At 44.3% G+C, this 16,456-nt stretch overlaps 1 protein-coding gene across 2 annotated transcripts in view; it reads left to right on the top strand.

Moving 5' to 3' along the window:
• Positions 1 to 16,456, top strand: part of LOC117358158 (zinc transporter ZIP9-A-like) — a 75,231-nt gene that overhangs the window by 33,717 nt on the left and 25,058 nt on the right. Inside the window, exon 2 of one of the 2 annotated variants that reach the window (XM_033939747.1) lies at positions 2,739 to 2,841. In XM_033939747.1, coding sequence (XP_033795638.1) covers positions 2,739 to 2,841 — 103 coding nt within the window. Of the gene's footprint in view, positions 1 to 2,735; positions 2,842 to 16,456 lie in introns of both variants that reach the window. The other variant, XM_033939746.1, reaches the window with a different exon arrangement.

The raw sequence follows: 16,456 nt of genomic DNA, 5'->3' as shown, positions 1-16,456 counted from the left end.
CGGAATAGAAATCCCTAATGTAATGTAATGTAATATATAATAAATAGACAAAAAAGTCACTACCCTGTGAACTGTCACTGTACACAAAAAAATTAATCAAACGAGCCTCAGACACACTGACTGAATATATAATTACAAGTTGGGTACTTTTAGCCAATAAGGTATGTGCTTAATTATCGGCTTATCTTACATGTCTGGTGTGCCACAAAGTTAAACAAAAAAGTGCACAAAACAAAAACCAAAAAAGCCAAGTACTTAGCTTTTGCAATGCTGTAGCTGTTAACACATTGGTATATGTTCAAATACCAGGGATCTAAGTTAAAATGTTAGTAAAGGCTCTGCACAGAGTAGATCCAAGAACTGGGGAGGGATGGAGAATCCCCCTTCCAAAGATCCTGGAGTAGGGAGGCCCAACTTTCCCATATCCTGCTCCCCCAAAAACCCTTTTCTCACTCCTTCCTTCTATTCCCTTTCTCCATACCACTATTAGTACATGTCAAAAATTGAGAAATTTTTCATTTATTTTTTTTTTTTTTTTAATATTAATGCCTCCTCTAAGCAGACAAAGCAGGTTGTGCATACTTAGCAGTGAAAGGACATTTTCAAAAACGTTTTCTTCTGCATTTTGTCATAAGGCAGTTAGGATTCTTGAACTGGCACTGATTTATTTAGGCGTTGATAGGCACCCAAACGTTTTTAACTGAGTTTTAAGGCGCCTAAAAAAATCAGTGCCTTCAGGCTGCCAAATGCTACGGTGGGCATGGCTAACGTCAGAAGTCTTAGCCTTTTGGAACTCAACTGGGATCAAATAAATTGTTTATTGGAAAACCATGTAGCGTTATCATATGATACTGTGATATTTGGAATGTCTATGAGAAAAAAGAGTCAGATATCAGCTTGTAACAATAAACTTTTAATGATTTTGACTGGAGTTGCCATCCAACATATTACTAATAACTGGAAAGATCACAGTAGGCTTAATTTTAATTTTTGGTGGAACTCAGTATGTCACATATATAGAATGGAAAGATCAATAGCGGTACAGAATGGAAATTATAAAAATTTTATTAAAATATGGGAGCCATTAACATCTTTCTGTCATGATTAGATGCCATTTTTCTATTAATTCCAAATCATTCAGTATTGGGTGGGGGGTGGGATTTAAATTATATGATCTTATAATAAATAGAGGGTTTTGAGGGAGGGTGGGATAGGGTTACATTTTTAATTATAAGTTATAATGAAAAGATGTTCAAGTGCTCAAGCTAAATGTGTTTATTATATAATATTTGTACACTTGATGAAAGTTTTAAAATGAATAAAGAATTTAAAAAGAAGTTACAGCCCTGGCGTGAAAGTTATGGATTTAGTAATTCCTAAGATTCTGAACTGATAAACGAGCATTTTGGATTACGAGCATGCTCCTGGAACGGATTATGCTCGTAATCCAAGGTACCACTGTAATGGTTCTCGTATGTGAAGACACAGGACCTGACACGGTCCATTATTTCGGAGAACACTTCTTCCTCAGGGTCCGGGATGTTATGGTACATAAATATAGAGAACCTTATTGAAAAACACGGGTAATCCGTGAACGACTCATAGTTGCAGCAGGACAGGAGCTCTACGTTGTCTGTCGTTCATAGATTACCCGTGTTATTTGGTTTTCAATAAGGTTCTCTACATGTAACTCCTCTTCTCAAAGAAGCTCATTAGCTACCAATTGTCCACAGAATCTTCTTTAAAATAGCATTAACATTCAAAATATTAACAACTAAAACTCCATCATTCTTAGAAAGGTATATTATTTCATATACTCCTACTAGAAGTTTGAGATCAGAAGACAAAAACCTTCTAGTAATTCCATCGCTTAGTATAATAAATACAAGCCAAGATATGATCTTTGTTGTTACTGTGCCCAGAATATGGAACTCTTTACCAGCACTTATTAAGGAAGAAAAATCATTAAGGGCTCTTTTTACTAAGGTGTGTTAAGTTTTAGCACGCTACAATACCGCACATGCTAAACGCTAACGCCTCCATAGAGCTTGCGTTAGTATTTTTCATTTAGTGCGCGCTAAAAACGCTAGCGCACCTTAGTAAAAGGAGCCCTAAGTAAATTTTAAAGGACTGTTAAAATGCAGGTTTTATAAGGATGCCTTTGAGACATAATCATCAGACGCTCTTATGACCCTGTTCATTGCAGAAACTTTCGTTTCCTTTGTCCCAGGCCTCGAGAAATTTTTTAAAAACCCAGCTTTTTAATTTCCTTTATACTTTTTTATTACACTTTTAAAAGTCATACCCTCCCATTGTACTTACCTTTCATGTTTACTTTACTGTGCTTATTGTAGTTCTCCCCACTTCCCCTATTTATAAGTCCGTAATGTTTGTGTGTTTGTTGTAGTTAATAACTGAGTCCCTGTTTTTAATTGTAAATCTCTTTGAATTTATGATATTGCGATACATCAAAATTTTAATAAAACTTGAAACTTCTCGGAAACACAGACCATGTCGAGTCCTGTGTCTTCACATATGAGAACCATTATTTGGATTGCTACATTGTATTTTCTTCAATAAAGATTTTGTACCTTGTACATCACATCTGCAGTAAAAATGGACTTAAAATGCTGGAATGACCCACATAAGGATGCTCTAAGACCACATTGTACCTCAGTTTGGAAGCTACTACACAGTATCTCCTAGTAATTGCTGTATTTTGGGTTCTTTTACAGCAGAAGCTGCATTTCGTGAGTGTGCTGGGCGCTGGGCTGTTATGTGGCACAGCTCTGGCGATCATCATTCCTGAAGGAATAGAGTTACTGGAAGGGTCTTCAAGAGGTCAGAATGCTCTTTAATTATGAAAAAGTTGTTTTAATCCCAGTCATTATATTCCAGTTTTCTAAGGTACAACCAAGTCCAATGCAGATTGTGTATATTGAACGATGAGAGATGTAAATAATCATAGGCTGTTCACAGCAAAATATCTATAACAAAGCCAGGCTATGATATCATCATAAACATTCAATTATAAAACACTGTAAATCATATAGTAATTTTCTAAAAAAAAAAATTTCTCAGCAAATGACAAAACCAAGACTGAAAATGCTTTAACTCTCTTTCCCTGGAAAACCATATAATTAGCTTCTGCTTTCAACAGATGTGACAATGAATTTCACACACACACAAAGTTGTTTGCAGGTAGACAATAGTCTTTTCTCTTTAGTGACAAAGACAGCTCTTGACTTGAGCGGCATATACGAAACCTAAACATAAAGTTGGATGCAGCATACCAGGAGCCATACTATTGTGTGTCCTAAAAGTCATAATATGTTTTTTGAGTCAGTCATATGGAGAAACAAAATGAGGACCTCAAGAGGTCTGACCCTATCCCATCACTTATACTTGGTAATCAACTTGGCTGATATATATTTTGCACAAATTATTCAGCACAGCAAAGTGGTTTACAAACTAATAAAATCCAGAAAAGAAATACAATATATCAAAAGTAAGTCATAGAAGGGAAGATATGGGGGTGGGGTAGGGTATTATCACTTTGAAGTGATCCCAGTTGGATGTAATTCCAGAGCTTATTATAAGGCTGAGTATACAGAGAGGCCTTTAACATGTTGATAATCTCAGACCAGAATAGATACATAGAATTGTGCTGATCATAAGAACATAAGATTTGCCGCTGCTGGGTCAGACCAGTGGTCCATCGTACCCAGCAGTCCGCTCATGAAGCGGCCCTTGAGTCTAGCCTTACCTGTATATGTTCTGGTCCAGCAGGAACTTATCTAACCTTTTCTTGAATCCCTGAAGGGTGCTTTCCCCTAAAACAGTATTATAATTCTGATTTACAAAAAATAATAATCTCACTCATACATCATCCATAATATACTTCACATATGCTTCTCATATACTCAGAGATGTGACGCTCTGTAGGGAATATTCAACGCCATTTAAAACACTGCCTATTCTGAATTTCTGAGATGAAAAACTGGAGGCAGCCACAAAGAAAGCGAACCAGGAGCCTTTAAAGACAACTTCATAGGCTTTGAGCCATTAGTAGCAGAGGTCAATTTTGAGAGCATTTTGGCTTGTTTATTTCTACTGAGTACAGCTGACAAACAGTTGCACAAGTTAAAGAGTAATAGCAAAGAAAAACCCCCAAAAGATATAGTCAAATGCAATGACTGGATGGTAATCTCCGCGATGGGGAATACAGTGGTGCCTCGCATAACGGACGCCTCGCACAGCGAACGCTACGCACAACGAACTTTATGTCTTGATCCGTACAACGAACTTCGTTTCACACAACGAAGTCGCCCGAGCTGCATCCTTCCGCGCAGGCACTGCGCTTAACTGCCCTCTCTCCGCCTGGTTCCCTCTTGCCCCCCCCGACTCCCCGACACGATCGGGGCAAGAGGGAGCTCAAGCCCTCTTGCCCCCCCCCCGACTCCCCGACACGATCGGGGCAAGAGGGAGCTCAAGCCCTCTTGCCCCCCCGACTCCCCGACACGATCGGGGCAAGAGGGAGCTCAAGCCCTCTTGCCCCCCCGACTCCCCGACACGATCGGGGCAAGAGGGAGCTCAAGCCCTCTTGCCCCCCCGACTCCCCGACACGATCGGGGCAAGAGGGAGCTCAAGCCCTCTTGCCCCCCCGACTCCCCGACACGATCGGGGCAAAAGGGAGCCCAAGCCCTCTTGCCCCGCCGATTCTCCAACTCCCCGACAATATCGGGCCAGGAGGGAGCCCAAGTCCTCCTGGCCACGGCGACCCCCTAACCCCACCCTGCACTACATTACGGGCAGGAGGGATCCCAGGCCCTCCTGCCCTCGACGCAAACCCCCCCTCCCCCCAACGACCGCCCCCCCCCAAGAACCTCCGACCGCCCCCCCAGCCGACCCGCGACCCCCCTGGCCGACCCCCACGACACCCCCAACCCCCTTCCCCGTACCTTTCTGTAGTTGGCCGGACAGACGGGAGCCAAACCCGCCTGTCCGGCAGGCAGCCATCGACGGAATGAGGCCGGATTGGCCCATCCGTCCCAAAGCTCCGCCTACTGGTGGGGCCTAAGGCGCCTGGGCCAATCAGAATAGGCCCGGGAGCCTTAGGTCCCTCCTGGGGGCAGGGCCTGAGGCACATGGTCGGGTTGGGCCCATGTGCCTCAGGCCCCGCCCCCAGGAGGGACCTAAGGCTCCCGGGCCTATTCTGATTGGCCCAGGCGCCTTAGGCCCCACCAGTAGGCGGAGCTTTGGGACGGATGGGCCAATCCGGCCTCATTCCGTCGATGGCTGCCTGCCGGACAGGCGGGTTTGGCTCCCGTCTGTCCGGCCAACTACAGAAAGGTACGGGGAAGGGGGTTGGGGGTGTCGTGGGGGTCGGCCAGGGGGGTCGCGGGTCGGCTGGGGGGGCGGTCGGAGGTTCTTGGGGGGGGGGCGGGCGGTGGGGGGAGGGGGGGTTTGGGTCGAGGGCAGGAGGGCCTGGGATCCCTCCTGCCCGTAATGTAGTGCAGGGTGGGGTTAGGGGGTCGCCGTGGCCAGGAGGACTTGGGCTCCCTCCTGGCCCGATATTGTCGGGGAGTTGGGGAATCGGCGGGGCAAGAGGGCTTGGGCTCCCTTTTGCCCCGATCGTGTCGGGGAGTCGGTGGGGCAAGAGGGCTTGAGCTCCCTTTTGCCCCGATCGTGTCGGGGAGTCGGGGGGGCAAGAGGGCTTGAGCTCCCTCTTGCCCCGATCGTGTCGGGGAGTCGGGGGGGGCAAGAGGGCTTGAGCTCCCTCTTGCCCCGATCGTGTCGGGGAGTCGGGGGGGGGCAAGAGGGCTTGAGCTCCCTCTTGCCCCGATCGTGTCGGGGGTGCCAGGGACCACACGGAGTCACCCACCGTACCACCCGATTCGGGTAAGCGCAGGTATCGGTGGGTGGCTTATTTGCGGGGGGGTGCCTTATTTTACATTTTTTTCTAAAAAGGGGGGGCTGTCTTATTTGATGGCCCTGCCTTATCATCGGGGAAACACGGTAGAAAAAAAAAAAAATGAACAGTTAAGTCCCAGTTTTTGCCGCTGAGACTCTGCCCTCTCACTGTAAAATTAGACTCTACTTAGTCTGTCTTTAAATTTAAAAAATGTGTGTTGTTTTAAAAAACAATTATGTTTTTAGATGTATCTAAATAAAAATAATAACCAAAAATTTATCTTTTTTTATGTCATCTTAGCATATTTTATGCTACAGAACGAATTATTTTTTTTAACATGTATTCCTATGGGAAAACGCGTTTCACACAACGAACGTTTCACATAACAAACTTGCTCCTGGAACGGATTAAGTTCGTTGTGTGAGGCACCACTGTATTCCCTACAGAGCGTCATGTCTCGAAGCATATGTGAAGTATAATAATTACGGATGCTGTATGAGTGAGATTATTATTTTTTTGTAAATCAATTATTTTTTTTTCTCTCCCAAACTTATATTTAGTTGACTATAATTCTGATTTAGGCAGGAAAGAATGAATTTACCTAAGAAACTCATTGGAACTTGGGGGTCCTTTTCACTAAGGCATGCTAGCCGATTTAGCGCACGCTTAATGCTTACGTGTCCATTATATTCTATGGATGCGTTAGCGTTTAGCGCACGCTAAATCGGCTAGCGCGCCTTAATAAAAGAGTGAAGTCAGTCATGACACGAAAACTACATAATTTCAGATGATGCGAAGAGTAGCATCATCTGCCTTAAGTGAAAGGAATGATGGGAGCTATAACAGACCTTCCCATCCTTAAAAACTCAGTTTTTGAAAGTTTAATTAAACCCACTCACTTACGTCCAGCCATTATTCTCTATAATAAAACCCTAAGCACGCATGCGCACTTACAATGCTATGATCCCTGCCGCCGTGATGTGTGCCTCCGTGGCTGTATTCCATTTGTGGCGCGTGCGCCGGCTTGTGGCTTGCGGAGCATGCGCAGGCTTGGGGCGTGTGCAGTGCTTTGAGCGGCGGTTTGTCTTCTGATAGCTGGCAGTAGAGCAACTGCAGGAGGGTGTTGTGCTGGTGCTACGAGGTGTCCCATGAAAGTAAAAATTATGCTACTGCTGCACAGGGAAGTGAAGGGGGAGAGGGAAAGGGTGCTGCTTTGAGGTAGGGATGTGCTGGGGGGGCAGACAGTAATCTTGCTTTGCTTGGGGGGGGAGACAGAAGGGGGCCATGGAGAGACAGGAATGCATGGCACAACAGAGAGAGATAGGCAGACAGGATGGTCTCGGGACTCAAGGAGCTCCCATACGAGGAGCGGTTAGGGAAGTTGCAGCTCTACTCACTCGAGGAACGTAGAGAGAGGGGAGATATGATCGAGACATTCAAGTACCTCACGGGTCACATCGAGGTGGAAGAGGATATCTTCTTTTTCAAGGGTCCCGCGGCAACAAGGGGGCATCAGTGGAAAATCAGGGGCGGGAAACTGCACGGTGACACTAGGAAGTTCTTCTTCACCGAAAGGGTGGTTGATTGCTGGAATAGTCTTCCACTTCAGATTATTGAGGCCAGCAGCGTGCCAGATTTTAAGGCCAGATGGGACAGACATGTGGGATCTATCCGCAAAGATAGATAGGGAGGATCATTGGAGTGGGCAGACTTGATGGGCCGTGGCCCTTATCTGTCGTCTATTTCTATGTTTCTGTGTTTCTATGACAGGGGGCCAGGGAGAGAGACAGACAGACAGCCAGTGTCCAAAGAGAGAGAGACAAAGAAAAAAAAAGACAGACATACAGCAGCCAAGGAGAGAGAGAAAGAAAGAAAGACAGACAGACAGGGGGCCAGGGAGAGACACAGACAGAAAGAATGACAGAGAGCCAAAGAGACAGACTGAAAGACAAACAGACAGCAGCCAAAGAGAGGGAGACAAAGAAAAAAAAACAGACAGACAGATAGCAGCCAAGGAGAGAGAGAGACAGAAAGAAAGACAGACAGACAGAAAGCAGCCATGGAGAGAGACAGACAGACAGAAAGCGACCAAGGAGAGAGAGAGAGAGAAAGAAAGAAAGAAAGACAGACACATCTATTCTAGCACCCGTTAATGTAACGGGCTTAAAGACTAGTAATGTATAAAGAGTTTCTTACACTGAGAAAAGTCTTCTGTAAGAAATCTATTCGGAGGAAAAATATTTGGATGTCATTTGCTATGATGGGTGATAAGGAATAAAGTGGAACCCTGAGGAATTCTACATGGAGGAGTCCAGAGAATCAGCTCCTATGACCTACACCTTGCCTTATGCAGTCCCCCAGTTTTAAAAAAAAGTAATAAATATTCTTTAAAGTTTTCTACTTGTCATTGTTTAGTGTTGAATGTTAAAATGCTTCACTGAGCTATAATCTCAAATCTGGTGTTTTCCTTTTTCCAAGCTGTCCTTTCTTTAATATCCAGCATACTCTTATTTTTAAGGTCTTTATATTAATTTGGGATTGAAGGTTTGCAAACTTTCATTTCTCTTGCTTTTGGTAATAAATACGGTCCCTTCTCATCCAGCTGGTCTCCTGCTGTTCATGATATGCTTGCCTTTTGGACGTAGAAGCCGGATCTGTGGGTGCTTGAGCACCCCCAATTTGGAACTAATTTCTTAACTGTGTCTTGGGAGAGAGAATTTCCTTTGGGTTTAGCACCCCCCAATAATTCTGAAAAGTTGACTCCCATGTGTTTGGATGCATTCAGGCAGTACTGGCAGAGATTTTGGAGAATGGAGGAGAAGCAGCACCCTGCCAGGGAGCCGTGCAGGTGCAAACGATTTACCTAGGTTAGGTGGGAGGCATTGAGGTGCTGCTGGAAAAACAGTTGAGATTTTCTGGTTCATGCCTAGTCCAGAGGCTCAGAGGAAAACCTTTTCTCATATTGTATAGGATATAGAGCTCTTTTAGCAGTTCACCTAATTAAACTTTTTGAGTCGGACAAGATGATATGTCTCTTACTTTCTTCCCATATCCGAGACCCACTGCTCAACAGATCTTAGTATGCCTGCTACCAAAGTGCAGGAGTAGAAGTCTCTCCGAGACTGAAACCTCTAGAAATAACTGCCTTCCTTCTCGTAGTCGTCTTTTCAGAGCTCAAGGTAATTGCCTTCATAATGCACTTCTGCCCTAGAGCTGCCCTTTATGTTCTTTGTCATTTTAAGAACAGATAAGACAGTGATATTTAAACACTTATCCACAAATTCTATAAAGTCCGCCTAAAGTTAGACCCTACATTGGCATGCCTAGCTGATATTGATACCTAGCTTAATTGGTATCGGAAATTGGCACCTAACACCTCATAATTTTTGTTAGTGGAATTAATTGACAGACGCCTAACTTGCTAGGCGTGATTCTGTAAAAGGTAGGTGCCTTGTCCAAAGTGCCTTCCTAAAAGTGGTCGAATCATGGACATGTTTTGGAGTTAGGCATCTGTTTTTGACTTGGGTGCTATTGTGCACCTAATTTAGGTGCAGGCATTTAGGCCAAGAAAACCCTGATGCACCTAAAAGTCAGGATGCTTAGCGACACCTAATGCCCTTAGGCAGCGCTAAGCATGATTCTATACAGTGCACCTAACTTTTATGGAACTGCGCTTAATGCCACACTAGTGTGCGTTGATTTTTTAGGCAACAGGTTTCAGCGGAGATGTCAGACTAACGATGTACCGGGGGGTCACATGATGGCTGGAACCCGAGCAGAAGCCTGGGCACTGCTCCAACTCTCCTAACTTACCCTCTTTTTTCTGATCCCAGCCTGTGTCTGCCATCCTTAGCTACTAGTGGGGCTACCCGTTGTCACGGCTGACCTTTTGAGCCACCTTCACGCTTTCCTGGACTGCGGTGAAGGGGGATGCCTCCAAAAACTCCCAGAGTGCTTAAGAGTTCTGCAGTGCACTCTAACAAAATGGCGGGGCTGCAGATGGAGGTAGTTGTGGACCGCATGGCTGACGATGTGTTGCAGGTGTCCATGAGGAACCTCTCCCAGCTGCTGGACGATAAATTAGCCAAGCTGCACACCTCGACGGAGGAGCTGAAAGATGTGCTGGCTGGGCATGCCACCCAAATCCGGCAGGCGGAGGAGCGTATCTCTGCTCAGGAAGGCCCATGGTGACCTTGGACGCCCGGATTGATGCCTTGGAAGCACGAGTGAGTCAGCTGCTGGACCGGGTTGATGACCAGGAGAACAGAGCTCGGCGGAAAAGTCTTTGCATTATTGGGCTCCCAGAAGCGGTTCCTGACTCCGACCTGGCGCAGTTGGTGGAACGATGGTTACCGAAGACTAACGATGTACCACCCATCTGGGCAGTGTTGGAGGTGGAGGATCGAATTTGATGCGGCAACGACAATATCGAATTTATACTGTGCAGAGGAAAGGCCCAGCATTCTACTTCTGCATTCTGCCACGAAAAGTTGATAATCTTCATCAAGTCGCTAGGGCTCGGAACACGAGTCTTTGGCACCTTTCATATAGAATCGGGCCCTTAATAAATAATTCACATGCTAGTAAATATTTATTGCAGTTTTTGTTATGTTGTATTGTGCAGATGGTACCATAAAGCCTGTTTAGTATAGGACAGAATGAGAGAAAACCCATAGCTACATTATTAGGTGTTTAATGTAGCATTAAAGCATGCTAGCAACACAGCACGTTAACCTACTAGGTGCTAATTGCATTAGACAACACTGTGGAGTGTGTGATAGGTGAAGACCATGCCATGCAGCTGACTTGGGAATCATTACCACATGTTATGGTAATTGCTAATGTGATAGCACAGACCTGTTAATCCCACCTCAAGTAATTAAGCTAGCTGTATTCTACTTTGCCACTACACGTTAGCAGCATAGAGGGTAATTTTTGTCCTCCATCATTAATGGACATGCCCTCCTAAAAGCACAGGAAATACCTCAATAATTACCACAGAGGTTTAAGCATCTAAAGAGCCTTAATGTTTATATTTAACTCATGTTGGTGCAAAACTTGAGCGCATTTTAGTAGATTAGGATCTTAATGAATCAGGCTCCTGAATTTTATTTAAAAAAATATGTATAGTAATATAAACGAAAAGAGAATCTAGGATTGTTCCTATTCTCCTACTACAACCCTTTCTATAATGTTGTAGTTCCTTTCTGCTACCTTTTTAATTTGAACACCACTTTCTCTCTAGTGGTATATTAAGTCTTATATTAAGTGGTACAGTAAGTCTAGCAGTATATTAAGTCTTCAATAAACTTGGAACTTGGAAACTAGGATAATAACTATCTTATAATTTCATCAGGTGTGGCTGATAATCATATGTTACATAAGGTTTAACTTTTCATCATATTCAAGCAAAAACCTGCATGCCAGAGGATATAAAAGACACAAGGGAGGAAAAAAACCTCAGAACCCAACCTTCACTCTTATCGCAGTGATAGGATTTAACGGGTGAATTCACATTACTGGCATTTTAAAAAAAAACCCTATATGTGCCACCTCAAGCTCTGTGTAATGCAGATATCTATAATGGTAATCCCAAAATTAAAAATAGTGACTTAGCTTATAAGTGCCAGTGCTGATTTTCAATCAAAATCCCATCGACTAAGGCCAAAGTTTCACCATAACTTCTTCAAGGTGTGACTTTTGTCAGCTCAGTCGCACTGCTTCGTTATTGGCGTCATCGGGTTTCCTCAGGTAATAAGAGTGAAAGTTGGGTTCTACTATTGCTGCTGCTGCTACAGTAGACTCTCTGTTAACCGGAACTCAACCAGAACTCTCAAGCAACCAGAAAAATAATCTAAGAAATACTGTAATACTTTAAATGAAAATAAAATCAATTTCTGGCAGAAATTTAAGTGTAAATTTGGCACGCCACACCTGAGTACGCCCATGCTTTGCCTACCATATATCCATTAGTTTGTCTGGAACAGTTTATGGTATGGCGACGCTCACAGAGTTCCTACAAACTGCTAGTTAAGTTTGATAGAAGAGGGTCTGAGTCCACTTTATTAATCTTTTAATAGATCCTTTTCTGTATTTATTTCCGAAAACTGATCCAATGAAGCTCTCATTACCAGTGGCGTTCCTCGAAGCTCCGTCCTTTCACCCATTCTATTCAATAATTTTTTACTGCCACTTTGTATACTGCTTATGCTGTCTATTGTCTCTATGCTGGGGACATTCAATTCTTGCTTAAGGTTAAGAGCAATGATGAGGCAATTTTAGAACTACAGTCACATCTGAACCTGATAGAACATTGGTTGCACAATAATTTCTTGAAGCTAAATGCTGCCAAAATCTGTATCATGTTTCTATCTGATCTCTTTTCTCCTGATATTCCAAAATCCCTTAGGATTGACAATTTCAGTATTGCTATAGTGGATAAAATGCGCAATCTTGGAGTCAATCTATATCCCAGCCCATGCATCGATGTTATTAATTTTGTTAGTCATGTCTAGAGAATGACACGGGGACAAATTTTTCCCCGTCCCCGCGGGAACTCATTTTCCCGTCCCAGCGAGTTCTTTTCCTGTCTCTGCCCATTCCTCCAAGCTCTGTCCTCATCTGCACAAGCCTCAAACATTTTAAAATCATAAGTCTTCAAGGCTTGTGCAGTTAAGGCAGAGCTTACAGGAACGGGGCAGGGACAGCGACAAAAACTTGAGTTCCTGTGGGGGATAGGGAAAAATTTGTCCCAGTGCCATTCTCTAGTCATGTCCTCTATGACTGCTAGTTGAACTGCCTTTAAAAACCATGGCAGACAAGGGTCAGAAGGAAAGAAGAAAATCTTGAGTGAGAAGTTTGGTAACTATGTCTATATTCAAAGTTTGGAAGACATTTTAACAAATTACAGTATTGCCCTCATGTTTATCATGGTCATTGCTTAGGTTCAGATCACAATTAAAGCTATCACTTAATAGAGAGGAATTATTATTCACCATATTTACCACAACCTAAGACAACTTAAATACCAGTTATGGAGTTTAACATCCATGTATAATTTACAAATATGTATCAGTCTATTAACACTTAACTGGAAATAAGAAAAATGAGGAATTCAGCACGCATATGGAAGATCATTTATTTATTAGAAAGCAAACAAAGAAGGTGATTGATTGATATTAAATTTCTTTTATTCACTAAAATGACTCGACACGATCGTGTTTCGGCCCCTAAGGGCCTGTCTCAGGAGTCTGGGTTCTGATTGATGAATCAATAAACATAAAAGTGCGCAGTCTTCTATGTCAGATGCTCTGGTACAATCTTAAACATCCACATGTTTATCGATTCATCAATCGGAACCCAAACACCTGAGGGAGGCCCTTAGGGGCCAAAACACGATCCTGTCAAGTCATTTTAGTGAATAAAAGAAATTGAACATCGATCAGTCACCTTCGTTGTTTGCTTTCTGCTTTCACGTTTGTGAAGGAAGTATCTCCTGTTTTTTGTGAGATCATTTAGTAATGCCATGGACCATAGAAAGGAAAGGACAAAGGATATCAGAAGGAAGATCATCGGTTATCTGTTGAATGTTACTTGTTATCCACTGTATTGGTTCTTTTATTCTTACAAATAATTCAATGAATACACTCCTCTAATACTTTTCATTGCCATTTTCTGTGCTATTTGTGATTTTTATACCCCTTTCAATAAACATATGTTTAAAAAAAAAAAAAAAAAATTTATATATATATATATATATATATATATTGAACTAAAGAAGGAAAATCATTGGACACACAAATGCACATAAGTATCATACTACTGCTACTTTTAACATTTTTATAATGCTACTAGACATACACAGCGCAGGCCATGGCGGTAACTGCTCTGACACTCATAGGAATTCTATGAGCTTCGGAGCTGTTACCGCTGCAGACGGCGCTAAAAACTGCACTACGGTTTTGTAAAAGGAGGGGTTACCGGTAGTTACTATTGAGATCAAACGAACTAGCTTGTAGTTCCCAGCTTCACTTCACTTTTGTGGAGGAACCAGATCCATCTATCTCCAGTCCTCTGGAACCACTCCTGATGCTAAAGAAGCACTGAAAAAGTCAGACAGCAGAGCTGCTAAAACTTCCTAAGCCCCGTTAATACCAGGGCTTTTGAGTTGGAGTCGGAAGCAATTTTTGGGTTACCGGAATGAGAGACAGTGAAAATGCACTGACTCCAACTCCTAATAGAGTTAAATTATATTTCATGCAAATATTATAATGCTTAAATTTATTATTTCACAGGTAATAATTTGATTAATCATTTTTTCAGGCTATGTATTACTTTTGGAATATATTTTGATGATTACAAAATGTAATATATTTTATGATATTTATATTAGTGAAAGTGGCACCTAGAGAATGACACAGGGACAAAGTTTGTCCCTCGAACTCTGTCCCCATCCCTACCCTGTCCCTACAAACTGTCTGATCCCATTCGCACAAGTCTTGAATAGCTATGATTTTTTTATTTTTTTTTAATTCTTTATTTAGAATTTTAAAAAATAGCTATGATTTTATATTGAAATAATTTTATTTTAGTAAAGTATAAAAAGAAACAATCTTCTGTACAACATTTTATGAATCACAAACTTGTACAGAACAAGGATCAACAAAATCCCTATCTCCCCTCCCCTCCTCCTCTACTATTGAGACAACTGAACAAGCCAAATTACTATAAAATGCTGCATAGAAAAATCATGCTAACAGAATACCTTGGTCACACACATAGAACACAAATGGCAAATCCATGATAGCTGACCAAAAATGATAAACAAACCAAAATCCCAAGAAGCACCTTGCATATCGTACAACACCTATATAGATATAAAGATATATGAATAAAGGAGTCGGAGCTGAATGTTTTATGTACCGACTCCATAGCCCTGGTTAATATGTTGAATGTTGCCCATCTGAACCCATCATTTTATCTGTTTGTAGAGGGCAGCTTGGCTCTGTGCTTCTCATCTTTGCTGTTAAATCTGTCTGGGCTGCATTCATTTGAACAATCCTGCGCCCTCCTCTCTGCCCCCCCTGCTCCTTCTGTGCCCCCATGCCACACCAGAAAAGCAAGCGGAGGGAAGAGGAGACAGAGCTCGGGGAAGCGGCGAGAGTTCGCTCCGCCCCCCCCAACGCGTCAGAGCCAGCGCCGGACTCCCCCTTGAAAGGGGAGGAGCCAACGCGGCACACGCGGTGCTTTGAAGGAGAAAAGAGCAGCGAACCTGAAGATTTGCTTCAGGTAAGAGAGGGGCAGCGTTTGGTGCCGAGCACCAGAAAAGCAAGCGGAGGGAAGAGGAGACAGAGCTCGGGGAAGCGGCGAGAGTTCGCTCCGCCCCCCCCAACGCGTCAGAGCCAGCGCCGGACTCCCCCTTGAAAGGGGAGGAGCCAACGCGGCACACGCGGTGCTTTGAAGGAGAAAAGAGCAGCGAACCTGAAGATTTGCTTCAGGTAAGAGAGGGGCAGCGTTTGGTGCCGAGCACCAGAAAAGCAAGCGGAGGGAAGAGGAGACAGAGCTCGGGGAAGCGGCGAGAGTTCGCTCCGCCCCCCCCAACGCGTCAGAGCCAGCGCCGGACTCCCCCTTGAAAGGGGAGGAGCCAACGCGGCACACGCGGTGCTTTGAAGGAGAAAAGAGCAGCGAACCTGAAGATTTGCTTCAGGTAAGAGAGGGGCAGCGTTTGGTGCCGAGCACCAGAAAAGCAAGCGGAGGGAAGAGGAGACAGAGCTCGGGGAAGCGGCGAGAGTTCGCTCCGCCCCCCCCAACGCGTCAGAGCCAGCGCCGGACTCCCCCTTGAAAGGGGAGGAGCCAACGCGGCACACGCGGTGCTTTGAAGGAGAAAAGAGCAGCGAACCTGAAGATTTGCTTCAGGTAAGAGAGGGGCAGCGTTTGGTGCCGAGCACCAGAAAAGCAAGCGGAGGGAAGAGGAGACAGAGCTCGGGGAAGCGGCGAGAGTTCGCTCCGCCCCCCCCAACGCGTCAGAGCCAGCGCCGGACTCCCCCTTGAAAGGGGAGGAGCCAACGGCGCCTAGCCGTTCGGCGCCAGGCGAAGTTGTTTATTATTACCTAGTCACACAGCACACCGAGAGACAAGCACTCTCAAACAGCTCAACAGCACCAACACAACCAAGACCAGCGATCAACAAGAGGACTGCTATCAAGAGGGCAGGACACACACAACTGAGAAGGAGAGCAAGACATGAGCGCCCACGGAAGCCAGAAGATGAGCTTTCCAGTATTCTGCACCGGCTGCAGTATGTATGACTACCTCCCCTCGGGGACTAGGGCATACATTTGCAGCCGATGTGAGGAGCTGGACAGCCTGAAACTGCAAGTTCGGCTGCTGGAGGGAACTGTGATGGAACTCGAAGAACTCCTTGCCAGGAAGGAGGAAAACTGCATACAGGAGAAGTTGCTAGGGGAGCCCGACACCGGCGAAGGGATCGTGGAACTGGAAAGATTCATCGAGGAAGCCCATCAGCAACACGTAGAAATCCCA

The sequence above is a fragment of the Geotrypetes seraphini genome, chromosome 3 (assembly GCF_902459505.1).
Source record: "Geotrypetes seraphini chromosome 3, aGeoSer1.1, whole genome shotgun sequence".
In the NCBI taxonomy this organism is placed as follows: domain Eukaryota; kingdom Metazoa; phylum Chordata; class Amphibia; order Gymnophiona; family Dermophiidae; genus Geotrypetes; species Geotrypetes seraphini.
Note: the sequence above shows the minus strand (reverse complement) of the source record. Positions and strands in the feature narration are given on the sequence as shown.